Source organism: Prunus persica, chromosome G8 (assembly GCF_000346465.2).
Source record: "Prunus persica cultivar Lovell chromosome G8, Prunus_persica_NCBIv2, whole genome shotgun sequence".
NCBI lineage: Eukaryota > Viridiplantae > Streptophyta > Magnoliopsida > Rosales > Rosaceae > Prunus > Prunus persica.
In genome coordinates, this window is record NC_034016.1 from 16,685,443 (window position 1) to 16,712,309 (window position 26,867).

The window sequence follows — 26,867 nt, forward strand, 5'->3', positions numbered from 1 at the left end:
CAGGGGTAGATTTGGGTTAACCTTGTCCATGTTGATAGTGGAAGGGATTTATCATCAGGGGTCATCTAGTAGTACATCTCCTCTCAATGTTAGGAGGCGTCTCAAGTTCAAGTTCTCTCTTTCTATTGATTTTTATAAAAAGAATGCAATCGGTACAAATAAAAGTACCCTTTGCTCCCTCCACCCCCATTTTAATAAAATTCCCAATGATAAATTTATTGTCGCAACAAAATTAATTTAAAAAACAAGATAATAGAATTACCCATTGCTCTGGCTACCATGGCTTGGGTGGAAAGCCATCAAAGCCGTGGCCGCAGGGCCTGACGAGCTAACCACAGTTGCCTCCTCTGCATGCAACATTTATGTGGATTTCAAACGGGTAGCATTGAGAATACGATGGTATGTGCTGTGAAAGTTGACATTTCAAATGAAAAATCTCAACATGAAAATAATTGATTAACTTCTAAATTTAACAGTATTTAGCTGCTCTATGAACAAGTCATTCCAAGTATCTGTTATTCCTGGTAAGCACCAGTGCATGCAATCGTCGTGCTTCTTTCCACCGGCTGCGGATGGATGGGCATCTGCTCTGAACTCACTCATGTGGGTTATGTCCAAAATATGGAAACCCAACCCTTTGAGGACCTTATAAAGGTGTTGATTGACCAGGCGTGCCTCCACATTTGTCCCATTATTCTTCACAGAGAATAGTTTTTCAACCTGAAAAGCAAACCATGACTTTAAACATGTAAATATATTGATGTTACATACAAGAAATTGAAACAAAACAGAAGAAAGTAAAGGGGTGTGTGCTCATATATCAATCGTAGCTTTATGAAATGAAATTTTAGCTCAATTATCTAAACTGAACATTCATTGTGTCAAAAAACAAATACACAAAACATAACATTCAATCAGCTCATGATAGTGTCCTGCAACTCACCTGCACTGGCAATAAAGGCTTTTCCCGGTTACAAGAACCACCTTGGTCCCAATCACCCCCTTCAAAATGCCTAGGTGATTGAGTGCGAAAGAATTTTATTGCACCTGGCTGCGTTCTGTTCTCCACAAACATTGCCTACAATGGACGAATCTATTAAAAACATGACCACGAGAATACTTCCTCTTAATTTCTTATGAAACATAAAATTTTAAAATTTTTAAAATAATCTAAATATTTCATCTTAAGATTAAACCAACCATGTGTTTCAGAGCCATATCAAGGCCAACATCAGGGAGTACGGGAGGAACCACAGGCTGACCCTTTTCAAAGAAAAGCATGGGTGATTTTGTAGGGTCAAACTTTGAAGGAGCCCACCACCTGTTTATAAGAACCAAAAAAAACAAAACAAATGCATAGTCAGCAAAATTGAGAGAGGCATGAAATTTCCTAACTCGTCTGATATTTATTTTCAAAACGTGTTCTTACCTTGTACCTACGGATTTTTAGCCTATTTCAATGGCTGCTCATAACTTCTTGAAGACAGCAACCAGTTGGTTTCTATTCCTATAGTATTTGGTATTTACTTGGACAATTAATTAGATCATAGAAACTCTAGTTCCTGATTTTTTTCGTGAGCAAATTAACAAACTCCAAGGAAGTTTTCAAATTTCTTGTTCCTTTCTATTTTACTAATAAGGTTACTACATCAAAGTTTTCTTCCTCTCCATTGGTGTAAGTAAATTGGATCATGATTGTTGATACTAGGATACTAGTCTTGTGATCCCTAACTATGAATCTATGATATACAGACTTATTGTAATCACATCATGAAAAGAAAAAAAAAATTAAAGATATCGGCCACATTCAAAAAACTCATGAATAAGCAATAACATAGTAAGTACCAGTGCCCTGTGTTAAAGATCAGAATGTCATGAAAGCTTAGAGCTTCTGCCCATGTACTGTCTGGAATGTCAACATCAACTCTATAACCCTCTTTATATCCTAGAGATTCCAGCACCCCACCATTAGCATTGGCAGACCACCTGCATCAAACAAAACATAACAACCCAAGTGTCCAAATAAATAGATGAACACTGGACCTTAACATGTGCAAGATGTAACTCAGTTCCCCATCTATTCATCTAATAAAGTAGCAAATAGCCATCAACATAGTTGCAAACATAGCTTACCTACCATAACGGGCCAAAAGGTTTGTTCGATGATATGCAAGGGTAAGATTATACTGAAGAAATGTAAACCCGCGATCAGCACCAGCTGGTCGCCACTTCTTAACCTCACTTGACACTTGTTTCAGAGAACAGAAAAGCGAAACAAACATATTCCGGTTCAACGAATCACCAACAAACCCTGCACTGTAGAACATTCATAAGGTCTTATATACAACACAAGATTCAGTATTATAACTGAACCACAAAGACCTTCAAATCATCTCATCATATCGCATTTGGTATAATCAAACTAAGTACCAAATTTAAGTGTCTGATAAAACTAAAACCTTTACTTAATTAAGTCAATTAGAAAATTGGGTAACCAAGGAAACAATGTTCTGCACTGCACTCAATCAAGTCAATTAAAAGTTAAAAATTCCGGATTTCTATATGTTTATGACTTCCCCTAGCTTCAAATGTAAGTTTTCACACGCTTTCTCAGCATCCAAACAGACAATAACTTCACATCATGGACTAAATAACTTCAACAACCAACACGCACATAAACAGAGGAAGAGAGAGAGAGAGAGAGAGAGAGTACCAATGCTGGTGTCTCTGTACATCTGAAGAAACCTAACCGGATCGAATGGCGGGAGATCACAATGCTCGGGCTGCCATCTCCACTTGACGAGCTCCCGGCCGTTGAATTTGTTGCCGGAAATACAATTCCAGCCTTTGAAGATCTCCTTGCAGGTATTGTTGTACCTCGCAGGAGAATTCGGGTCGTAGATCCACCTTCCATCCGAGAAGTCGCACGACTCTCCCGGGCTCCTCCGGCCGGATCCCGAGCTCCTTCGGAACTCGAAGCTCTTGCTGTGAGGTCGCGAAGGAACGGAGATCTTTCTAATGGAGGAGAGGACGGCGAAGATCGAAACGAAGCAAACGAGAGAGAGAAGAGGAAAGAGTGGAACTTTCCTTGTCGTCTGGTTTTGGTGCTGAGAGTGTTCTCTTGAGGCCATGCTTCACTATCGTCGATGATTTTGGCGCAGGTTTCAGCCTAACTGGCAACTCATAAAAACCTCATGTTGCTCTTGTTTTTTTCTTTTGTGTTCTCTATAATTAATTTCCTTAGGTAATTTCAAGTTAATGACAATTATATCACCACCATGTTCAATTTAATAACAATTATACAACAATTTGAAGTTATTTTAAATACTAGAACTTTTTTTAGTACAAGCAATTATTAAGCTAATTGGTCATGAATCGTGATAGTATGTCTACTCTTATATACTTGAGTTCAATACCCCTTCATCGTATATTAGAATAGATTAAATTATCGCTTCTATAAAAGAATAATTTAGATTATTAAGATTAAATTATCGCTTCTATAAAAGAATAATTTAGATGATCACTTGTATAACCCTAGAGTGGTTAAGACGAGCCATTGGATCAAGTCAAGTTCAGGTCGTGCTATTTTGAGGTAATGAGAAAGAGCATTCTCTATTTTGAGCGTAGTGCTCTTTTAATTGATTTTCATGCGTCCCGTTTTTGGATTTAGTTAAACACGTTCATCTCCTTCGCAAGTATGGTGCATATTTTGAAATTTCGAGATAATCTAACACCAACACACAGAGTATAATCAACAAGTACAAATGCCAAATGATGGGCTAACAACACATTTATCTACGAGACAGAAGATGAAATCCTTAATTAAATTAATCATTGAGATATTGTTTTTGTTTTGTAAATATAATAAACAAAAATAGATCTATTGTACTCAAATATATATCACTGCAACAACACCAACAACAAGAAGAAGCAGCAATGTTGGGAGAAATTACATCATTGTAAAAGAATACATAGTGAGGATGAAAGCCAAATCTCTAGAACTCACTTCCCCAACACACCAGTCAGAAGATCCTGTGTCATAATCGATCACACAATGGGGCTCTATGTTCCCACAAAATATGAACTTACCCTTTGGGCACTGAAGACGTATATAGCCGATGTTTCACCAACAGGCTGATCGAACAAAGTTACAAAGCTGTGATTCTTAATGGTATGACTTGAGGTGGAAAACTTGGCAAGCAGGCGTGTAAGATTTCTTTAGTGCAGCCTGTTCAAACTTCTTTGAGGCTACTTCGTTCTCTTCTAAGCTAGTTTGAACAAAGTACCTTATCCACCAGGACGAGCTTCGCAATTTGGCCTTTAAAAGAAAATCATTGCATCATTTCTCTATATTTAACTTTGTAAAGCTATACATTAGGAAGTTAAACTTGCCACATCCATACAACCAAAGCAAGCAAATGAAAACTGAGAATCAAAATTTAGTTTGTATGTATCAATTGCCATCAATGACTGGGAAACTAAGAAAATTCGGAATATCATAAACATTAATCACTTACTGGACGGCCAAATTTGGATAGCTCTGCAACTTTAGCTTTATGCTGACCTGGATAACCTACAAAATGGAAATGAAAAGTACATAAAAATTACAAGAGATCGGTTACTATCAAGTATGGTTTGTATAATCCATTGAGGGCAGGATCATTTACCAGTAAATATAACAACACCATCAGCAGATACCCTCGCCAGCTCTGGAAGAGTTTTGTTGAGGTACTTTGGAGACAAGTAATCTAACGCATCTGATGCTATTACGAGAGAAAATGATTTTGGCCGATAAGGCAGAGAAAACTTTATATCAGCAGCACGCACAATGCCTTTGCTCACGAGACTCTTGCAATTTGCATCAGCATCTTCTAAGTCAAATGGTTCCACACCCCAGGCTTCCGTATCCTCCTCTTTTAATAATTTAGATACCACTGAACAGGTGTCAGGGCCCACATGCAACACTTTCTTCATGCTATCACCATATGCTTTCTTTAGTATGGGTATTGCTCTCTGAACTTCGAATGTGCACGAAGCACCACCTGCATGTAAATATGAGAGATTGTCAAACTGTAAAAAAGTTCCTCTACCTCAGAAAACCTGCATGCTAACAGTAAAATAAAAAAATTGAGGGAACCAACAATCTCTCCTCGCAAAAAGTTCGCAATGCATAACATTCACATAGTTTGAAACAACTGAATTCATATCACAAAATTTGATAGATCCACTCAATTTAACCGTACAGAGATATATAAGCTCGGAGATGTTGAGAAATTTGGAAAGACAATATAGAATTCTAACAACCCATGTTAATAAATCAGGCAAACTATTGCATTCAATAACCAAAATGTTTTAGAGAAATGGAGACTGGACAAAAGAACAGGTCAGGAAATATACCTTCAAGTTTAATCACAGCCTCTTTACTGCTCCGTCCACCTGACCCACTGAAAGCATAGCAGACAAGAAGAATTGCACCCTGAAATTTAAAAGTTAATACTCAGTACTTTTGTATCGAAACAAAACCTGTTTGAGTAATTATGTTCAGTGACAGCATTACTAAGAGAATTCATTCCTGAAATTTCAAAGTTCACACTTGTTAGTTTTATATTGAAGCTGAACCTGTTAGTGCAATCTTGTTCAGTGACAATATTACTAACAGAATTCATTTCTAGGATGGAAGCACACGATTTAGTCATCAGTTCGTGTTCACCTACCAAGTATTATTTTTTGGTTATGCTAGGATTATCAATGTTAACACCATGCTCCTAAAGAATACCGATGCAATGGAAGTAGAATGGTAATGGAAAGTACCACAAGCACAAGCCCTATAGACAGTAGTGGCGATGAGCGTGCTTTGGACTGCACAACACCCACAAATGGGATGCTTCCACCGTCGCCAATGCGTCTAGCAGGATTTACTGGCCTCCTTGACATGATTTTATTAAGTAGTGAGCCTGCAAAATCTAGCATAAGTTGAAACAAAACTTCGCTTAGCAGTGTTTCCAAATGCCTTGTGTTGAATCATTTTTCTAACTGTCCTCTACTCATTGATCTCAAAATTTTCATATAATCCAATTAAATAGGCATCAACCATCATGACAGTGCCACAAAGAGATCTTCTTTCCAAACGTCAATTCAAACTCATACATAATAAATATACTAAACCCATAACCCTTTTTTCTTCTGCATTTCAAATACCATCTTAACGAATTTATCATTACTACTCAAAAAGATGGCATGATTGAGCAAAATTCCAGTGAAACACGCATGTCCAGCGCAAAATTTGTGAACATAAGACCAACCCAGATATCCAAGCAGCCACGGAATCAATAAGAACTCAAAAACACAATCACAAAAAGCCAATCTTCGAAAAGAAAATGAAGACGAGAATTCAAATTCAGATCGATAAAGCAGTAAAGAAACTTAATTTGTGGATAAATCACTCTGTCCCATTCAAATGGATCTAAAAGCCGGAAAAAAGCAGAGCAAAGAGCAATAGTAAGAGAAGTAAGAGAGAGAGAGAGAGAGAGAGTAACCTCAGGAGAATGCAGCGGGAAAAGCTGGGATAGGAGATCTAGAGCGCGATTCAGATCTGTGCGGGAGCCCTGGTTTTACTCTTTAGCTCGTAGAGAGTGTGTTTGGAACCGATTTAGTTTCTAGTTGTCAGCGCCATACACTTGCAGGTCCTACACCACTACAAGTCCACATCTATATTAAATATTAAATAATTCAATAAACTCATTTCACCAAAAACAGTAATTTAATACGCACCGACCTCAACTCGTGTGTTTAAAAGAAATAAAGCTCTTATTCGAAAGAAGAAAATAAATAAGAGGTATCTAATTTACTTTTATAAATTTTTTTTGGATTTGAAATTTCCTCTTCTTCAATATCACTCGTATATATACTTTTTTTTTTTTTACATATATTATAAATGTTATTTTTAAAATTTTCACAAAAGTAAAAGATAAAAATGAGTATCATGGAAAATAATTTGAGCACTTTTTTTTTATCATAAAAAATTTGAGAAAATTGATATATTTTTGTCAGCTTAGCCTACATTTATGTGACAAATGAAGTGGACAGCCACATCAATTAAAATTAATTTAATATTTTCTTTTCTTTTATAATTTATTGACATTTTTTAATTGATGTGGATGTCGACTTCATCTATTACATAAGATGGTATGAGAATGTGGTATATTAATATGGTAAGAGTAGCATTACTCTTTTCTTATTGCAAGTTTAAATTGAAAAAATTAAATGCAACCCAATTAAATTAAAAATATTTGAAAATTAGAAGTAGAAATATAAAAAATAGGTCTATATGATTTATTTAATTGGGCTGCATTTAATATGATTTAACCAGATCATTAAACGAGAATTTGGTCTCAACTCAATTGAACCAGCCCAGCCCAATATGATTTATGCACTTGTTAAATTGTGATGGTCCAGTAAAGCGAAATTACTCTTAACGTGTAAGAAAGTGTTTTCATTTTGATCATGGCTGTGAAATGCTCTCGGTTTTTAGGAATTTGAATCATTAATTTCCAATAGTTGCATTTAGGGGTGAGCCAAAAATCACTCTCGAATCATCTTTCTAAGGTGAAATTCTAAATTATTATAATTTTCTGAGAGAGAGAACTCAAATGCAAGGAGGCAGGCATATGTATAACTAGCCTAACTCATATGTAAAACTGTATGAATTGTTTAAACATGCCGAAAAAACCAATCCAGCCCACATTTTAGTTTTAACATTAAAATGTGTAACTTTATATCCAATTTGAACCAAGTCGCAATTAGTTTTGATAAATTCGGTTTGATTTGACATATTTAAAAAATTGCTTAACTTGTACGAAATCGTATATTTTACTTTTCTTCAATACTTGACATTTTCTTATTAATTATCACCGTTGGCTATATCATGTTTTATCTCACACATTGATATAAACCATTTAATACTAAAAGCTGAAATCCCTAACCCATTCGAATTTGACGTATCTCTCTAAGAAATTCTCCATCTTCAATAGTGAGAAGTTTCCTTTTGATATATAAGAAAATGCAAAATATATGCAATAACTGAACCAAGCCGGTCAACAAATGATTTCGATTAGTTCAATTGTGTTACTAGTTTGAGGTCTAAATATTGGTTCCATGTGTAATTTGAAACCTAAATCAAATCGGATCACGTTCACTTCTATTTACATTTTTCCGTGATCATTGAAATACATACAAATACATACACATATACCACTGTAAAATATTGATTGAAGTAAGTTTCATTGTCAATGACATCAATTATATTGATGAGCCGTTGTCAATTGCTCATGAATGCGTTGATGACTTCGGTTGCATTAGTTTTGTTGCTGACTAGAAGCTATGAAACTGGTATAAACAAAAGAATGGTGGGATTGGGATATATAAACTGAAAAGAAGAGTTTTAGGTATGTCTCATTCCACACCATGAATAGTGGCATCAGTCGTCAGAATTTCACTCTGTTTATTCTACTTTACATACCATATTATTATTAACCTAACTCGCACCGAACTGGTTGGCCATTATTATTTATTTATTTATTTATTTCCACACACTTTTGTTTTTGTGTCCTCTTCTCTTTTGTCACCGAGAAAATAAATTTTATCTCTTTATAATTTTATTGGGGGCCAACAGATGTATTACTTTGGGAGGTAAACAATAGAGATTTTTCAATATTTCCCCAATAATTACAAAAGTTTAATATAAATTTACATGAAATGCTTGAGTTTCAGGGCATGGCTCCACTCTAAAATTTATGTGTATTAAATGGACAAATATAGACAAATTACCCACTCCCTCTAAGATATTTATCAGTTTTTATTTTGACCATATGAGATCATCATGCTTATTCAGACCCCCAAAAAAAAAAAAAAAAAAAAGATCATCATGCATTGCTAATCATATACAAGGACTTTAAAACGAGGCTCACTGTCATAGAGTTCTGAATATATAAATATCTCAAATGACCAGTTTTTCTTGTCTCCTGACTTATCTTTTAAGAAGAAAAAGGAACAAAAAGTATTAATTAATTAAGCTTAAGTTGTTGAAAGGTTGGTCATAAGATTGATCAGTGCCAAAAGGCTATCCAGGATTAGTTATTATTGTCCCTGGAATAAAAAGGTATCTTGGGATTACGTCCGGATTATATTATAGTAGCATGGCAGGGAAAATTATTGGGTGTATGATTTGCGAGCTTTTGTTATTTCTTTCCTTTTTTATAAAGTTCAGATTCAGATTTGCAATATCAAAAAATTAGGATTAGTGGTTGAATTTCGAGTCTTAATATGAAATAGAGAAAATTTCAAACAAGCTTTTAAGCTAAAGGGTTTTGGGTTGACGAAATTGCCCATTGCATCGTTAAAGAAACTAACAAGAATACTAACTTGTCCTTGAATTGCTACAAATACGAAACTACAATGGCAAAATTGACGGAATTAAAATTACAAAATCAAAAGTGATAAAATGTCAAACTAATTTTGGCCATAGAAAAAAACATGTAAATCTTGTGTGATAGACTTTTTGTTTTTTTATTTCTTTTGGGTGTTGGACGAGACAATATAAAGACAATATTAAAAGAATTGACTCCAATTGTGAATCATATCTTCGTGCTGGAGCATTGTTCTCCTCTAATTACTTTCCTTTTTCATCAGCGTATCCGTCATCAACCGTTAGACATTTGGTAGGAAAGCTTAGTTTTAGCTAGGTAGCCTTTGCTTTTGGTTAATGTATTTTTCTATATTAAACAAAAAATCACATCAAAAGGGAAAGAGACGGGACAGCAAATCATGTACAGGGTGAGTGAAGGAATAGTGTACGGCACAAAGCTAAATCTCTCTCCCAATCAGCGGCCTGCAAATTAGATGTCGGTGATGACGACGAAATCGGCTTAGAGAGACTGAGATCAAAGCCGCATATTCGGAGCTTTCCCAAATTGACCACTAGCTCAATACACCATTGTATAACACGTCACCCATACACAATGCCGACCCAATACCCTTTCAACCCTTTCACTGTGACTGTTGACAGCACTATATTTTATTGTTTCCCTTATTATAATTGGGAAAACAATTAGACCATAATAAAAAAAAATAAAAAAATTTACTCTGTAATTTTCCAAATGTTTTATTTACTTTATGAAAGCACGGGCTTCATGTTTACTTAAAAGGAGAAATGGGGAAAGTTAGGGATCTTGGAATTAGATAAATTAAGAATCAGATTAACTCCTATAATTTTGAGAGTATTTGATTACGGATTTTGTCATGAAATTTTTATAATTTTTTATTCAGTGTATGTAAGTAAACACATGAGAAGTAAGTAATTGAAATCATACACCCACGTGTTAGTAAACATGGAAAAAAAAGGAATCAAAATGATTCCGATACCCATTACCGATAAATATGTTCTTCTTTCTAATATTAGGTCATGTTTACTAAACAAGAATGGGAATGCAAAGAAATTTGAGTCCAAATTACTTTTTCTTTATAAATTAAATACTGAATGGGAGGAAGGATTCATATGAAATATAATATAATTTTCCATTTGAAAAGTTGCAGTAGCAAGTCTTTGGAAAAATGAAATGAAATATACTGGAAATTTCAGCATGTTTACTCATAGTATTGCAATGATTCTAATTTATGATTCTCATGTGTTTACTAACACATTGGTATTGGAATTATTCCAATTTTTTATTTTTCATGCGTTTACTAACACATAAGGAATAAAAAATTATGTGAGTTTCACCTTAAAATTTGTAATCGAATACTCTCAACAATGGGAATAAGATCAACTAGGGGGAGTAGTTGATCTGACTCCAACTAATTGATTCCTTGATTTAAGTTCCTCAATTCATGAATTTCCCTGTTCATAATAAGTAAATATGCCTTAATAGAAATAAACTTTATTTTCATTTCTATTCTAAGAGTTAGTATGGGAATGTCTTACTCTCTATTCATACTCCGATTCCTACTCATTCTGATTCCTCATTAATAAACATGCCTTAAGGCTTCAAAAATAAAAATACTTTTAATATTCCTTTTTAATTTTCTATTATATCCAACTTGTTTTCATTAATTATATTGTACTTAAAATTTCATCACAAAACATTAGGAACAGTATTCTTGCATATTAAAAATATATTATTCTAAAGAGTAAGCTTTTCACTCTCAATTTTCTTTTCCTCTTTTCACAGTGTAAAGTATCAATTCGATCACCCACTCTAATCCTTTCTTTTTCCTCACTCATCCTCATCCAGTCGCTTGCCTGCTGAGGTTAACTCGTTATTTTATAACGTTTGTTTGAAGGAGAACTTAAGCTTTGATGATATTTTCCATAATTATGTCACTTTAGTTTTCATTTATTTTCAAATCACCTAGATATGAGTATTTTTTTTGTTTGATTTTTTTTTTCTGCCAATATATTTGTTGTTTAATACAAATACATTTAGAGGACCTTTGATATAAAGATTTTTCCTTTTTTGGTTATGAAGAAGTGTAAATAGGATGGGAAGACTCGAACATTGATCTCGGATGTAAGAGTAAAATACTTTCAACCACCAAATCTACAAGCCACCACCAGAGGTAACCATTTTTTAATTATTTTTCTTGTTCAAACTCTTTCTAATTAGTTTTTTGTTTTGTTTTCTGTTATGAGTTTAAGAAATATAGCCATGAAAGAAAAATAACAGATATGAAGATTAAAACTAAAAACTATTTGAAAACTGTTTTTTGTTTTTATTTTGTAGACCATTATTACAACGCAAAAATTGATATAAATTTTAAAAAAAAAAATGTAAAAGAGTGGAAAAGGTGATGCTAAACGCTACAGAGATATAAATTCTCAGTTCCCACCATTCTCTGGAATTCTCTCTCTCTCTCTCTCTCTCTCTCTCTCTCTCTCTCAATTGCTGAGTCAGTGTTTGGTTGGGGAGAAGCTCGAACAATCAGCGGCAATGGACGTGTGTCTCTGAGAGGTAGCTAGATTGAAGCTTTGTCTGTAAATTTGGAAACTTTGGAGGAGGAGAGAGAGTTGCTTAATCGATTGATTGGGAGCTGAGGCTGAAGAAAAGCTTGCTTTTTTCTAATGGCGGTGGAATACGAGTGTTGCAGTAGCGGGTTCTTCATTCACATAGCGCTGATCGTGCTGTTGGTGCTGTTCGCTGGGCTAATGTCTGGCCTCACCTTGGGGCTCATGTCCATGAGCGTCGTCGATCTCGAGGTCCTCGCAAAGTCCGGCACCCCCAAGGATCGCAAATACGCCGGTACAATTTTGCCTTTCTTTCTTGTGTCCTCTGGTTTTGTTTGGAACTTTATGCTCTGTTTGGCTGCTCGGAAAATGTGAGAAAATGAGGAAAGAAAAAAGTGTGGGCCCCAATATAGTGTTAAATTCCACCGTTAATTTTTGTTAGAATGATCAGGTTAATGTTTTTATTTGGAAATTAAATTTTTGCTTGATTATAGGAGTTGTTAAATGAATGCTTGGATTGACCAGCTTAAGAAAATTATTGAGTTTGTTGAAGTAATTTGTCCAACTATGGTGTGTTTGTATTGGTGGGAATATAGTTTATGGCTCTATTTTCTTATTTGGTGAAAATTAATGTTTTATTTGTTGAAATATAATCCAACCTTCTTCATTTGCATAAAAAGTAGTATTATGAATGGAGAAAAGGCACGCGATTGGTATTAAAGAATGAAGAGTGATTTTGCAAAATTGATGTTGCAACATCTTCCTAGAGGATTAATACCTGTGCTTCTTGTTTGTTATGCATTTTAATTTTTTAGATGTTTTGGCTTTTCATGACTCTGTAAATTACCTGGCATTAAGAGGGAAGAACTTGTGCAAGGGACTTTAGCTTTGTAATGATGGATTATGGTTGTACTAGTTTATTATGATATTGCTTTGTAAATTTCTTTTGACTAATCATTGCATCTGTTTGTATGCATTCTGTTATTTATTACAGCGAAGATATTGCCTGTTGTAAAAAATCAGCATCTGCTGCTCTGCACCCTACTAATTTGCAATGCTGCTGCAATGGAGGTACATGTTATTGATGCTTATTGGAAAAAAATACTAGTGTTATATGCAAAATAACGACAATATTGAAATGGCCACTGCTCTTTCAGACACTTCCTATTTTCCTTGATGGTCTGGTGACAGCTTGGGGTGCTATCCTAATTTCGGTGACACTGATTCTTCTGTTTGGTGAGGTTAGTGATATATCTTACATTTTGTTTGTATTGAAGCACGGACAATTCAGGATAGATAGTTGGACTTTTTAAATCTGTGTGAATGTTTTTAATTATATTTTTGAACTAAGTAGCTCTTTGAGGATGGCAACATTGAGTGGATGGATCCAGAGCCTTGCATTTTTGTCCATCAGTTTGTCAGGAAAAAAATGACTTGGAAAAAATGAAGTAACTTTTAGTGTGGCTATTTTGATATACCCTGTCACATGTATTCTTCAAGCCAGTAATGGTGTCAAGCACGATGTGTGTGTGTCACTAACTTCTATTCACCTATGGGAGCAGATTATACCACAATCTGTTTGTTCCCGATATGGTTTGGCGATAGGTGCAACAGTGGCTCCAGTTGTGCGCGTTCTTGTCTGGATCTGCATTCCTGTTGCATATCCAATTAGCAAGGTATGATATATTGATTTAGCACTTGCCTTTTTCTTTTCAATTTCTTATGCCACTACTATTTTCTCTGACTATTTATATGTTCTATGTGGTTTCCAGCTATTGGACTTTCTGCTGGGCCATGGACATGTAGCTCTATTTCGCAGAGCTGAGTTGAAAACACTTGTAGATATGCATGGTAATGAGGTGCGTTTGACAGCTCTCATATAGTTTCATTGTCAACTGTCAAGTCGAACTTTTCTCTATGTCAAACTCTTGTCTTTTCCAATCTCATCTGCTTTTTTATTTTATTTTATTTTATTTTGGCCGGGAATCTATCATTCTCAATTTCTTTCTTCTGGACCTTTCTTCTCTCTTTTGCTTACAGTACATACCATCTATCCTAAAACCATATGACTGTCTTGTTCTAGGCTGGAAAAGGTGGAGAGTTGACACATGATGAGACAACAATTATTGCCGGAGCACTTGAGCTCTCCGAGAAAACAGCTAGTGATGCCATGACTCCTATAGCCGAAACTTTTGCAATTGATATCAATGCCAAGCTTGACAGGTTTATTATGCTTTCAGGACTATATATCTAATGTTTCAATTTGCAACCCTAACTTATGCTAATCACACAGGAATTTGATGAACCTAATATTGGAGAAAGGACATAGCAGAGTTCCTGTTTATTATGAGGAGCCTACAAACATAATTGGACTCGTCCTGGTAAACTCTTTAGCTATTTTTCAGTGCAATTCAAAATAATTCTTTATGAAATTAATTTTCTATGTAACCACAGGATCTGGCATGTTGCCAGATTACTGCTATCTTAACGTGGCCTTTTTTAAATATAACTCCCAAGTTCCCAACCTACAGGTGTTAAAACCAATGTAAATCAGAATTAACTCGGCTTAAATATGTCTCTGTCAACATTGGATCTGAAAAATATTTGCGCATAGACAAGTATGCCATAAAACTTAAACAGGTTCCTAAAATAATTGGAGTCCACAATCATGTTGGACTAATTGGAGCATAAATTTCGAGCATGATGATCATGCTAATGTATTTTGTTTTCCAATTTCATTCCATCAGATTTGTCTTCATATTAGTTGGTTGCTTTATTTTTCTTGGTGACATACTTTTCCCAACTATTTTCATTCAAATCTTAGGTAAAAAATTTGTTGACGGTTAATCCAGAAGAGGAAGTGCCTGTAAAGAGTGTCACTGTACGCAGGATTCCAAGGTATTTTGCGTTGGTTAAAGGGATATTACGTTTTGTTATAGGTTTAATTACAGTACAAATTTAGGATGCCTTACATCATCTTAATCATAACCTGATGCTCGACTCCTATTTGTTTGATAGGGTTCCAGAAACGTTGCCGTTATATGACATATTGAATGAGTTTCAGAAAGGTCACAGCCACATGGCTATTGTTGTAAGACGATGCAATAAGAATGTGGATCAGACCAACGGTGATCCTGCTGACAGTAAGCACCAACTTCCTACTGTATAATGCCTTGAAAAAATTTCCCCAAAATTTCCCTGTCTGCCTGCCCCTTCAAACTCTATGAGGGGACTTTTTGTTTTTATTTTTGTGATAGACATAGAAGCTGTTCTTTATGTCTCTCTCAATAGATCCAGTGAAGGAAGTGAAAGTCGACATTGATGGTGAAAAGCCTCTTCAAGAGAAGATTTTGAAGAGCAAAAGATCACTGCAGAAGTGGAAGAGCTTTCCCAACACAAACAGTGCAAATAATTCATATAGGACCGGTTCCAGAAGCAAGAAATGGACAAAGGAGATATATTCAGACATCCTGCAGATTGATGGCGGTGAGCCACTCCCTAAGCTCCCTGAAGAGGAAGAGGCTGTTGGCATTATAACAATGGAAGATGTTATCGAAGAACTGTTACAGGTACTTGCTTGTTTTTCATTTTCAAGCTGTATTTCTATTTTCTTTCCCTTCTGTCCACCATTTCTTCTAGGAGGCCTCGTATCCTGATATCAAATATTTGTTAATGTAGGAGGAGATTTTCGATGAGACTGATCATCAGTTTGACGACTCATAACACCGGTCTATTCTAGGAAGCAAAGTGTCTTCATCTTGCCGTACATATGATCACAGAAAATTAGTGAAACTGGTTTCAGTCATTTCTTTTTTGTCTTGTAGTGTTAAAGTAGGTTTGTAGTACTGTACGGAAACTGTATTGAAAATTCATGCAGTTGAGAAGTGATTAGATGTGTGTAATTTGTTGTACTCATTAGTAGCTGTGTATGTTCGAGATGAATGTCAAGTTTTTCTCCAGGCTAAGTTGTGAAAAAAAGAGAAAGGTTGAGCATATGGTCTTTGAGTGCGCTGCCTTCTGAACTTATGATTGACCTTTGACTGTACAAGAACGTTTAATTTCATATGTTGCTTAAAAATTGTGAGCAAATTGAATTTCAATCTTAATATTATAGAATGACTTTGACAACAGTTTCTGAGAACTCACTTACGCGTCGCACTGTTTTCTGTTGTATAATTCTACTTTTAACAGTCCCGTTCTTCTCATCCCGCGGACCAGGAGAACGGGACTGTGACTTTTAAACAAAACAAATTGAAAATGTTTTGTCCTTTTTTCCTCTCTCCCCTCAGTTCTTTTCATGTTTTTCCCATGGTGATTAGGTCACGTCACGGTCGACCAAGATTAGATTAGCCAGTATGCTTAACTTTTTTCTTTCTTTCTTTTATACTGATTACTCATTTTCCTGAATAATCTAAATAAAAATTTTGAAAATTAAGGATGGTAAAGTAATTTACTCCTCTCTTCATATTGTAATCTTCATCAGAACACGACCTTGTATTGTTTACAATGAATTGTTAAAAAAAAATTAACCACAACAGGTGCCCCAGTTTTTGGGGCTGGCAGACATGAGAAACCCAAGCAGCCTCGATAGTCGGCAGTCAACAACATAGAAGTTATCACTTGGATGTTGATTTCACAAATGTTAAACCTGGAAATCAAACTCATGATGTGCAAAAGCTTTTCTTATTTGGCAGTTGTAGAACAGAATTTCAATAAAAATCGGATGAAAAATAGAGCATCAAAGAGGCAGCTAAATGAATATAATTTCCAACTTGAGGACCAAAAAGAGAATCTGATTCTGTCATAGAATAAAATTACAGTTCTGCTTTTGTTTTCATGCACTTCTCATCAACAGTGGTTGTGCATCAACTCCATACAGGCCTGAAAGATTCTTCCTTCAGCTTGGTTAGACTATCCTAGTCAAACTAGGGTTTAGGAAGAAAATAACACATTTCATTGTGTTCTAGATTTTGCTTTCAAGTTCAATTGTTTTCCAGATCTTGCCTGGAACTGTAAGCAACATAAAGATTCACCTCTGCAAAAACTAGGATGACCCTTCAGAGTAACATATGACCCTTTTGAAGAATGAAAAGCGTTCGCTAACACCCCACAGGATAAGATCTTTTTTAAATCAGCAGCAAGGCAATGCAGAACACCACTCAAGTAAGGTATTTACTTCGCTCTTCCTTCCTCTTCTTCTTCTTCTCTTTCGATTTATCCTTGGATTTGTGCTTCTTCGAGCTAGCAGCCTTAACTTTTTTTGATTTCTTCCTGTCATAGTCAAGCTCCTCTTTGGAAGAATCATATAACTTCCGTGAAGGCTTCTCTGGTCCATACACACGGCGTTCTTGTACACCGGGGCTCACTAGCAGCTCGTCCCTGGAGTCTGAATCACGTGGAAGATATGGACCCGCTTCATCCATCCTTGATCCAACAGCACCTCTGCCACGCTTGACCCTGCCATAGCAAGAAATTCAGGAATCATGTCAATCAGTCGTACATTCTACACCACGTGAGGGAGAGAGGGAAGACGAGTGAGAGAGAGAGAGATGGGGAAAGAGAAGGGGAGAGAGAGATGCCTTGAATGTAAAAATTCTTCAAGTTCTTCATCTCTTAGACCATTTTCTTCCCTTGAATGGCAGCTCTCATATTCCCTTTTCCTTGATGAGCAAGAAGGACTAGCATTGTCATCTGTGACATCATGCCCCTTACTGCTGCTTCTCGAACAGTTACTGTCTCCTCGACTCCTGTCATTTCTGCTCTCATCCTTCATCTTTCCTTTAAGCCTATTGTCCAATTCTATCTCTTTCTGCCGGAGTCGCCACATTTCATTCACTTCCACAGCTCGATTTGCTGAAGAAAACAGAAATAAATCAAAACTTCAGCTGAACGACACAACATTCACCAAACAAATAAAATATGGGCGTGTATGGCAATTTTGATTATGCTTTAATGCAAAAGCAACAGAACCTCATATATGCTAATCAAAACATAATGGGCTCATCATATATTTCTAGTTAAAAAACTGTGTATAAATTAATTTTCATTTTATGCAACCTAAGAAAGGCAACAGTGCGTGATCCAAACTGGTACCCTTTTTAAGGCACTAGTATGATGTGCCTAAAGATTGAATATGAACATCAGTTCATCAGCAAAACGGCCAGATGACATATTACAGTGACTGCCTTTTCTTAAAAGAAACTCTTGAACTCATTAGGATGATTTTTATCCAACAAGGAATTATTGAGGTCATATCACAGAGAGAACAATGCAAGTACTAGATTATTAATACACCAGTATGGTAACTGACCTTGTTGCACACCAAGAACAGTAGCGCTGAGGAACCGTGAATTTGGCCGAAACCGTGTTTGAGGTTGTCGAAGATAAGCATGCACACCTTCCTTCTCAGCTTGGCGCCGCAATTCAGCAGCTTCTTTCATAAGAATCGCAGCTATTCTGTTTTCTGTCTCAAGATCCATCCTATCCCTGTTATGCAACTTCCTAGGGTAAAAAAAAAACAAAGAAAAGAATCCCAATCAAATAGTGCATCAATGAAAGAAACAAGTTTGGAATCACAATGAACTTTCTAAATAGTTCATCTATAATGTAAAGTTGTAAACTGAAGACATAGCTGAAGGAAATTACCGTGTAGAAACTGTACTTTATTGGCTTCTCAAACTTCCTTTTGCAAGTCCTCAACCTGAAACAAAACGTCTTCCATTTAATGCAGGGAACATTATAATACTTATGTTGATTTGAGCTAAAAACATATGCAGAACGATGCAAACAAATTCCCAGGGACAAATGCATGACATAAATGATCATCCAAACATATTTCCGCAGAAAACAAACCAAACCGTCAACAGAATTCAAATTGAATCATACACAAACCATCAAAATTACAAAACTTCATAACAAACCAAACAAAATTACAGAGAATCTAATATCAGAAATTGAAAATTTTAAAAACAAAAAGATGGAACATAAAGAGACCAATCTGAATCACAAGATTTCACCAAATTAAACAGAAAAGCAAGTTAAAAATAGGTGCTTTTGAAAGACATACACGAGAAAATTTTGGTCCCAGTGGTGATCATGAGAAATCAAACTCAATCGGAATCCCAAACTCAAATATGTGTTCACGAAAACCCTAGAATCTCATTCGTATTCTTTCCAATAATTTAACCTCAACAGAAAAAACATCCAAAACATCGAAAATTATAATTGAAAAAATTACTTGGTGGCGGTGGCTTACCCGGTGACGGCGTTCCTTCCGCCGTTAACAGCGACTTTGTTTGCTTCTCCTGGCGGTGATGAGAGAGAGCCAGACTGAGGGGTAGAGAGAGAGAGAGGAGAAATGAGTCTTTTTTCCCTAACGCAAAACATAACCCACGGTTTCCACGTCAACCCAACTTAAAACGAAAATTAATGTTTGTTCGGACCAAAATACCCTTTTACGCACCCAAACGAAAAAGGCAACGTCTTTTGCCCTCACACGCAGCTCAAAGAGTCTCTGATTTTTAGCGCCGTCGAGCTCCCTCGTATCCAAGTTGAAGCTCATTTCTTTCGTTTCTTCAAAACCCAAAAATGTCTTCTTCTTCTCTGTTACAGGCTTCAATCTCTTCGTCTTCATCTGCTTTCTTCGCCAACACCAAAATCAACTTCAACAACAGGTATTAGTTAATCTCCCACTCTCTTCTCTTTTTTCCTTTCTATTTTTCAGCCGACAAACACCATCGACTCTCGCAGCTGACATTATCACTGTTTTGCAGAGCTCAGAATGTCTCTCTTCCAGCAAAACCCGTGGGCGTCTGTACATGCGTCGCCACTCCACAAGCAGAGAAGACAGGTCTCTGTGCTTTTTTATTTATTTATTTATTTTCTGAATTTATTGATTTAATCTTTTATTTTGTTCTAATTATTATGTGTATATTTTTTCAATGTGAAGCGTTCAAGACCCAGGTGTCTCGCAATGTCAATATAGCCAAACTTCAAGCTGGGTATCTCTTTCCAGAGGTTTGTGATGTCTTTCACTTGATGTTTTTGGGCTTAGTGTTAAGTTGCTCAGTTTGGTCTCTCAAAGGTGGCATACCCTTTTGATTTACTTCTTCAACTATTCTCATGTCGAGCTATCTAACTACATCCCTAATATAATCCCAGATAAAAAGTTGGTTTATAAATAAGTAAGAAAGATTACTCTTTGAATTTTACTCTAGGCTAAATGTTAAAGCTTTGGGGTTTGCTTCGTGTGGTATATTTATTTTTTTATTTACTGCTGTACTGTATTCATATATCAATTTCTGTTTTTGGGTTGATTTGTGATTTTACTTTTCAATATATTATACAGATTGCTAGAAGAAGGGCTGCACACTTGCAAAAGTACCCTGATGCACAAGTGATTAGCCTTGGGATTGGTGACACTACTGAGCCCATTCCAGAAGTTATAACCTCTGCAATGGCAAAGGTACGTCTTTGCCTTCCTCTTTAATCGATTCTGTTACTACCCAACAGGAATGGACCTTTTTTGTCACGTTTATTATTGTGGTATCCCAGCCACGATTGGTTCAAATGAAAAAGGCAGTTTTTTTCTTTTGTTGCTTGTATGTATAAGCACACTTGTTTGTAATGTGTAAAATTATTCATATGCAAATCAAGGAGTGAAGCGAACCAAATATAACCAACTTGCTACTTTCAATTACCACAACAGGACCACCACATATGAAAGTATCCTCCTTATATGGTTGGTGATGTTGCTTTGTTTCTGTTTCCCATCTGTTCCTATTTTTATTTAAAACTTGCCTGTTTACTGGTGTTTCTTTGAGGGCAATTGACATCAACCTAACCGGCCTGAATGTCAATGTGAAAGTAGTAAAATCAATAAGCATGGGTTGCCTTTACTTGAGACCCTTTTTTTTGTTAAATTCTTGACCTCTTGTTATTTTATGATTAATTTATTTTTGCTTCTGCTAGCCAACTAAGCCAAGTTCATCGTCAGATGTAAACTTAAATTATGAGCTTGTTTTTGGTTGAGTTGGAATTGTTGAGACAGTCAAGTAGCCAACCCTTTGATCAGGGCAAACCGACTAAATTAATCTAGTGATTGGAAATTATTTTCAGACCACATCCAGTGGATTATCTTGTAAAAATATGTTATCCTTTAAAATATATAGGTTCTTTATCCAACCCAAAAATAAATTTTATTTTTATTTTTTAAATTTAAATTTATTGAGAAGCAAAAGTACTTATTTTTGTGGTAAATAATCCATGCATTTTGAGCATCACGCATTCTAACCCACGCATTATATGTATATTACCTTATCAAAAGAGAATGTGTAGTATATAATTGTTTGTCAATTGTCATGTCTTTCTAATCCATCTTTAAGTTGTTTCCAATTTTCAGAGATCACATGCGTTGTCTACCCTAGAGGGTTACAGTGGTTACGGAGCTGAACAAGGTGAAAAGGTAAGGGGGTCAGCTATTTTCAGGGACGTAGTTGATGAGCTTTAAGTTATTCTATGCAATGCAAATATATCCTCCCACTTTCTACCATCTTTTTTCTTGTCCAAAATCAAGTGCAAGTTCTTGATTTGTACCCTTCAATTTTCACCAGTTTCTTTGAGGTTTTAGATGACTAAGATGAAATATTTTTAGTGATAATGAAGAGTAAAACATATTGTTAATCTGTTCAGCCACTGAGAGCTGCAATTGCTTCGACCTTTTATGACAACCTTGACATAGAGGAAGATGACATCTTTGTTTCTGATGGTGCAAAATGTGACATATCCCGCCTTCAGGTTTTTTATTTATTACTTTTTTTGTATCAATTGTGATTTTTTGCTTTTCGTGTTAATTGACACAATTGATTCATAACTATAACCGTACTTATATTGGGTTTGCCTGTTTTTACTTTGTGGCAGGTTGTTTTTGGGTCTAATGTTACAATGGCAGTTCAAGATCCATCTTATCCGGTAATCTTTGTTTTTATTATGTAGTTGCCTTTTTATGTCATGTCTCATTTCTCTCACAATAATTGTTACCTTTGGCAGGATTTTGTTGTTGTTGCTATATTAGGTAGGGTTTTTTTTCTATAAAAAGGAATGTTTAGAAATGCACAGGGTTACATTCTGATTGAAGATTTTTGGAAAAATAAAATAAAGCAACAAAGATTGGGGGAAAAAAAGGACCTATCTTGTTGAGTTAATGGTGGTGTGCCATCTTTTCAAATGTAGACTCAAGTGGAAAGCTATCTTCTTATCCGCAGGCTTATGTAGATTCAAGTGTTATTATGGGCCAAACTGGAGAGTATCAGAAAGCTGTGGAAAAGTTCGGAAATATTGAGTACATGAGGTGTACTCCTGAGAATGGATTTTTCCCTGATTTACGCACTGTTTCTCGAACAGATATCATATTTTTCTGCTCACCAAACAACCCTACTGGTTCTGCTGCAACGAGGGAGCAGCTGACACAACTGGTGCAGTTTGCAAAAGATAATGGGTCAATCATAGTCTATGATTCTGCATATGCCATGTATATGTCAGATGACAATCCACGCTCAATCTTTGAAATCCCTGGAGCCAAAGAGGTAAGTCCGCAATCTATAACTTTAACTTGTATCTTGGCAAGGCTCTTGATTCTTTGTTTTCTTGAAACCTTTATCTTTACCTGCTGGCCGTCTCTATTAAAGGTTTGTTAGAGAATAATTCTATTCACACAGTTTGGGTTCTCAAAGTTCATCTACACTATAAAAACCCTTCAGACTTGGCCCAGATTGGCTGGCACAAGCGTATATGCATTGTAAATTTTGAATTTTCCTTGGGTTGCCATTTCACCTTTCATGAGAACCCCGTTGCACTCTTATCGCTGTGAATATACAAGAGCTAACATTTATGTTCTATGTTTTTGTATGGACATTGCAGGTTGCAATTGAGACATCATCATTCAGTAAGTATGCTGGATTCACCGGAGTTCGTTTGGGGTGGACTGTTGTCCCAAAGCAGTTGCTCTTTTCAGATGGATTTCCTGTTGCCAAGGACTTCAACCGCATCGTTTGTACTTGCTTTAATGGTGCATCAAATATTTCCCAAGCTGGTGGTCTTGCTTGCCTTTCACCAGAAGGTCTTAAGGTCCGTTCTAATGTCTCTTGATTGATTGCTGAATTTTCAAGCTAACACTCCACCTGCATGTGTTGTTACAAGCTTTGATTACATTTATTTGATTTCATCTCATTGTAGGCAATGCATGAGGTGATCGGCTTCTACAAAGAAAATACTAATATAATAGTGGAGACATTTGAGTCTCTAGGCTTTAAGGTTTATGGAGGGAAGAATGCACCATATGTGTGGGTCCACTTCCCTGGCCGAAGCTCATGGGATGTATTCAGTGAGATTCTTGAGAAGACTCATGTGGTTACCACACCTGGGAGTGGTTTTGGACCTGGTGGTGAAGGTTTCGTCAGGGTTAGCGCCTTTGGTCACAGGAGTAATGTATTAGAAGCCTGTAAAAGATTCAAGCAATTGTACAAGTGAACAAGAGTTTCGGACTTGTAGATTAGTATCTGCAGTCTCGTATCTGAACCAAAGAGATCAACGTTTGCCTCCACGTCCTATGTTTGTCAGTTGTGCGCTAGTTTCAGCAAGTTCCTTGTCATATTGGTTTGTGGATTCTATTTTTAGAAATGCAAATCATTTTGGCTGTCGCAGAAAATGATTGAATTTTTAGATGCTACACTTGGCTGCTGTAAAGTTTCTATTAAAATTAGAAGCTTGATTTCTAGTTGTTACGTTGCCTAAAAGTTATCTAAATAAAGTTGCAGTAATTCGTAGCCTGCAAATCCGTCGAGATCATGCAGTCCAAGACGGCACCTTTTTTTTTTAAGGGTACTCCAAGATGGTACTTTTGGGCCTCGATTTCAGAGCTGTAGAAGGCTAGAACCTAGAAGCTGATATAAAAGTTTCTGGTTTTGTTTCCTTTCTCTTGGCAACCAAATTGGCATTTCAGCATGTTCGTCTCATCAGTTTTGCTTCATTTAAATGTTGCCCTATTAACTTCATCAGGAAAAAGAATGGAAGATGCTATTAGTAGTGGAAACACTCAATTATATTTATAGCAAAACGTCTCGGTCCTATTAGTAGTGTAAACACTCCCTTACCTAGAATCTTTAAAAATCCTAATTAAACACCATAAGACAAAAACATACATTATTCAACAGATATTTTTTCTTTGGTGAACCAAAGTGTGCCACCACTCTGAGCTAGGACTGTTTACGGTAAAGCTCTCCTAAGATGGTGTTTTTCACATGCTGGATTTTGAACTTCGTTCGCCCAACTGCAGGAACTAGCCAGTATCCACTAGACCAAACCCCTTTGGTATTCAACAGATACTTTTTATATTGCACTCAACACAATTCAAATTATTCATAATAAATGCCATATACCTATATGTCGGCAAAATATTTATGTCGTGTCTAAAAAGGGCACCAAGTGGGACAACGTTAGTGGGTCAAACAAATGTTGATATTATATGAATAAGGGAGGAACATGAATGAAAGGAAAAAACAAGAAGCAGAGATGCATATTTGAGAAAAAATAGGAAGCTACATTTACTACACTGAGCAACCAACTTATTAGTGGCTATTTGTGCTTACAAAATGTTGGTGCTTCATTCTAAAGACTTCCGAGAGGTTGATTGTGGACAGAAGAAAGGCTGGTCCATTTTCTTAGCAACCAAACACCTTCCACTCTCCTAGCTTACATTATCAACTGTTTTTCCGAGCTTAGAATGTATCCCTTCAAGCAAAAAGAGAAGACTGGTTTCTTGCTTTTAACTTTTTTTTTTTTTTTGGATGAACTTATAAATGTTTCGTTGAAAAACAAAATCTGATTCATATACATTTTTCCAATGTAAAGCATACAAGACCCAGGTGGCTCGCAATGCAAACATGGCCAAATTTCAAGCCGCGTATATTTTTCCAGAGGTCTGTAATGTCTTTCACTTGCTCTATTTGGCCTTCATGTTAAGTTTCTCAGTTTTTGTCTCTCAAATATGGCATGGCACAACCTTTTAATTTACTTGTTCAACTAAATCATAATTAACTCATTAAAATTTACTTGAGGGTTAACGACGCTAACTTGTAAAGTTTTTGAGTTTGGTTTATGTTGTTTTAGATTGCTAGAAAAAGGGATGCACATTTGCAGAAGTACCCTGATGCACAAGAGATTAGCCTTGGACATGGTGACACCACTGAGCCCATTCCAGAAGTTATAACCTCTGCAATGAAAAAGGTAGCCTTCTTTGCTTTCGTGTTTAATCGATGTACCTTTTGACATAGAAACCGTGATATTCGGAAATGTTCTCTTGCCAGACTCTGAATTTGGACTATGCTGTGCATTTTTATGTCAAGAACTTGTACATACTGTAACACATGCATTATAATGGATCTTACCTTTTGAAAAGAGAATTTGTAGTAATTGTGGTTTGTTAGTTGTCATGTCTTGCTGATCCATCTTTAAATTGTTTATAATTTGGCAGAGATCACAAGCTTTGTCCACCCTAGAGGGTTACAGTGGTTATGGACCAGCGCAAGGTGAAAAGGTATTTGGCCTTCTCAATATCTGATTAGCTGTTAGAGGCAAAACATGTAGCAAATAGTCATACCTTCGTTTTCTGTATTGACATTCCTTATTCAAGAAATTGTGAAGTGTTAAAACATATTGTTATCTGTACAGCCATTGAGAGCTGCAATTGCTTCAACATTTTATGACAACCTTGGCATAGAGGAAGATGACATATTTGTTTCTGATTGTGCAAAATGCGACATTTCCCGCCTTCAGGTTTTCATATTTTTGTTAATCTGTTGATTTTTTTTGTTTTTGTTTTTCACGATAATATTCTTGATTGATTCAGAACTGTAAACTGAATTTAAATTGTCTCTGCCTTGTGTTTACATTGTGACAGCTTGTTTTCGGGTCTAATGTTACAATGGCAGTGCAAAGTCCATCTTATCCAGTAATTTGCTTTTGATCTTTACTTGCCTTTTATATTGTCTCCTCTCTCTCTCTCTCTCTCTCTCTCTCTCTCTCTCTCTCTCTCTCTCAATGAGATTCTTGAGAAGACTCATGTGGTTACCACACCTGGGAGTGGTTTTGGACCTGGTGGTGAAGGTTTCTTCAGGGTTAGCGCCTTTGGTCACATGAGTAATGTATTAGAAGCCTGTAAAAGATTTAAGCAATTGTACAAGTGAACGAGAGTATCGGACTTGTAGATTAGTATCTGCAGCAGCCTCGTATCTGAACCAAAGATGATCAACGTTTGCCTTCATGTTCTATGTTTGTCAGTTGTGCGCTAGTTTCAGCAAGTTCCTTGTCATGTTGGTTTGGATTCTATTTTTAGAAATGCAAATCATTTTGGCCGTCGCAGAAAATGATTGAATATTTAGATGTTACACTTGGCTGCCGTAAAGTTTCTGTCAAGATTAGAAGCTTGATTTCTACCTGTTATTGTTGCCTAAAAGTTATCGAAATAAAGTTGCAGTAATTCGTGACTGCAAATCCGTCGAGATCATGCAGTCCTAGACGGCACTTTTTTTTTTTTTGGGTGCTCCAAGATGGTACTTTTGGGCCCTGATTTCTGAGCTGTAGAAGGCTGGAACCTAGAAGCTGATATAAAATTTTCTGGTTTTGTTTCCTTTCTCTTGGCAGCCAAATAGGCATTTCAGCATGTTCATGTTGGATTATGACTAATTAGTTGACTTGTTAAGTTGTCATCTTGTGAAACACAAAGACCAAACACAAATCCTTGTTTCATGGAAGACGCAAACTCTAGTTTCATGGAGGACTTTCTCTCTCTCCTTGTCTCATGGAGACCTTGTTT

General features: G+C 36.1%; 6 protein-coding genes across 8 annotated transcripts; 3 read left to right on the forward strand and 3 right to left on the reverse strand.

Moving 5' to 3' along the window:
* On the reverse strand, nucleotides 190–3,252 carry LOC18767738 (protein trichome birefringence-like 13). The gene is made up of 6 exons (XM_007199867.2): nucleotides 2,714–3,252; nucleotides 2,134–2,311; nucleotides 1,846–1,986; nucleotides 1,201–1,321; nucleotides 944–1,078; nucleotides 190–720 (listed from the first exon to the last, which is right to left on the reverse strand). Exons 1-6 carry the CDS (start codon nucleotides 3,129–3,131, stop codon nucleotides 457–459), a joined length of 1,257 nt encoding a protein of 418 aa, XP_007199929.1. The 5' UTR covers nucleotides 3,132–3,252; the 3' UTR covers nucleotides 190–456.
* Nucleotides 3,791–6,804, reverse strand: LOC18766159 (uncharacterized protein At3g49720). Of its 2 annotated transcripts, none has more exons than XM_007200526.2 (6): nucleotides 6,537–6,804; nucleotides 5,812–5,963; nucleotides 5,398–5,476; nucleotides 4,668–5,042; nucleotides 4,518–4,573; nucleotides 3,791–4,318 (listed from the first exon to the last, which is right to left on the reverse strand). In XM_007200526.2, the coding sequence occupies exons 2-6, from the start codon at nucleotides 5,932–5,934 to the stop codon at nucleotides 4,166–4,168; spliced, it is 786 nt and encodes a 261-aa protein (XP_007200588.1). In that variant the 5' UTR covers nucleotides 5,935–5,963; nucleotides 6,537–6,804; the 3' UTR covers nucleotides 3,791–4,165. The 2 variants fall into 2 exon arrangements, with proteins under 2 accessions (XP_007200588.1, XP_020425646.1); XM_020570057.1 differs by having other exon boundaries at nucleotides 5,812–5,954; nucleotides 6,537–6,682.
* Nucleotides 11,707–16,128, forward strand: LOC18768595 (DUF21 domain-containing protein At2g14520). Its single transcript, XM_007199554.2, has 11 exons — nucleotides 11,707–12,293; nucleotides 12,993–13,069; nucleotides 13,156–13,239; nucleotides 13,561–13,674; nucleotides 13,771–13,857; nucleotides 14,082–14,221; nucleotides 14,292–14,379; nucleotides 14,823–14,896; nucleotides 15,017–15,141; nucleotides 15,290–15,567; nucleotides 15,677–16,128. The coding sequence occupies exons 1-11, from the start codon at nucleotides 12,116–12,118 to the stop codon at nucleotides 15,719–15,721; spliced, it is 1,290 nt and encodes a 429-aa protein (XP_007199616.1). The 5' UTR covers nucleotides 11,707–12,115; the 3' UTR covers nucleotides 15,722–16,128.
* LOC18767100 (transcription initiation factor TFIID subunit 3) lies at nucleotides 16,732–19,400 on the reverse strand. The gene is made up of 5 exons (XM_007200294.2): nucleotides 19,254–19,400; nucleotides 18,644–18,698; nucleotides 18,309–18,499; nucleotides 17,578–17,851; nucleotides 16,732–17,455 (listed from the first exon to the last, which is right to left on the reverse strand). The coding sequence occupies exons 3-5, from the start codon at nucleotides 18,475–18,477 to the stop codon at nucleotides 17,158–17,160; spliced, it is 741 nt and encodes a 246-aa protein (XP_007200356.1). The 5' UTR covers nucleotides 18,478–18,499; nucleotides 18,644–18,698; nucleotides 19,254–19,400; the 3' UTR covers nucleotides 16,732–17,157.
* Nucleotides 19,434–26,253, forward strand: LOC18766587 (LL-diaminopimelate aminotransferase, chloroplastic). Of its 2 annotated transcripts, XM_020569754.1 has the most exons (11): nucleotides 19,461–19,671; nucleotides 19,771–19,847; nucleotides 19,947–20,014; nucleotides 20,346–20,462; nucleotides 21,399–21,461; nucleotides 21,689–21,793; nucleotides 21,917–21,967; nucleotides 22,261–22,581; nucleotides 22,916–23,122; nucleotides 23,231–23,404; nucleotides 26,119–26,253. In XM_020569754.1, exons 1-11 carry the CDS (start codon nucleotides 19,586–19,588, stop codon nucleotides 26,236–26,238), a joined length of 1,389 nt encoding a protein of 462 aa, XP_020425343.1. In that variant the 5' UTR covers nucleotides 19,461–19,585; the 3' UTR covers nucleotides 26,239–26,253. The 2 variants fall into 2 exon arrangements, with proteins under 2 accessions (XP_007199841.1, XP_020425343.1); XM_007199779.2 differs by lacking the exon at nucleotides 26,119–26,253 and having other exon boundaries at nucleotides 19,434–19,671; nucleotides 23,231–23,852.
* On the forward strand, nucleotides 24,553–26,107 carry LOC109950569 (LL-diaminopimelate aminotransferase, chloroplastic-like). The gene is made up of 6 exons (XM_020569756.1): nucleotides 24,553–24,807; nucleotides 24,905–24,972; nucleotides 25,163–25,279; nucleotides 25,527–25,589; nucleotides 25,724–25,828; nucleotides 25,953–26,107. Exons 1-6 carry the CDS (start codon nucleotides 24,777–24,779, stop codon nucleotides 26,016–26,018), a joined length of 450 nt encoding a protein of 149 aa, XP_020425345.1. The 5' UTR covers nucleotides 24,553–24,776; the 3' UTR covers nucleotides 26,019–26,107.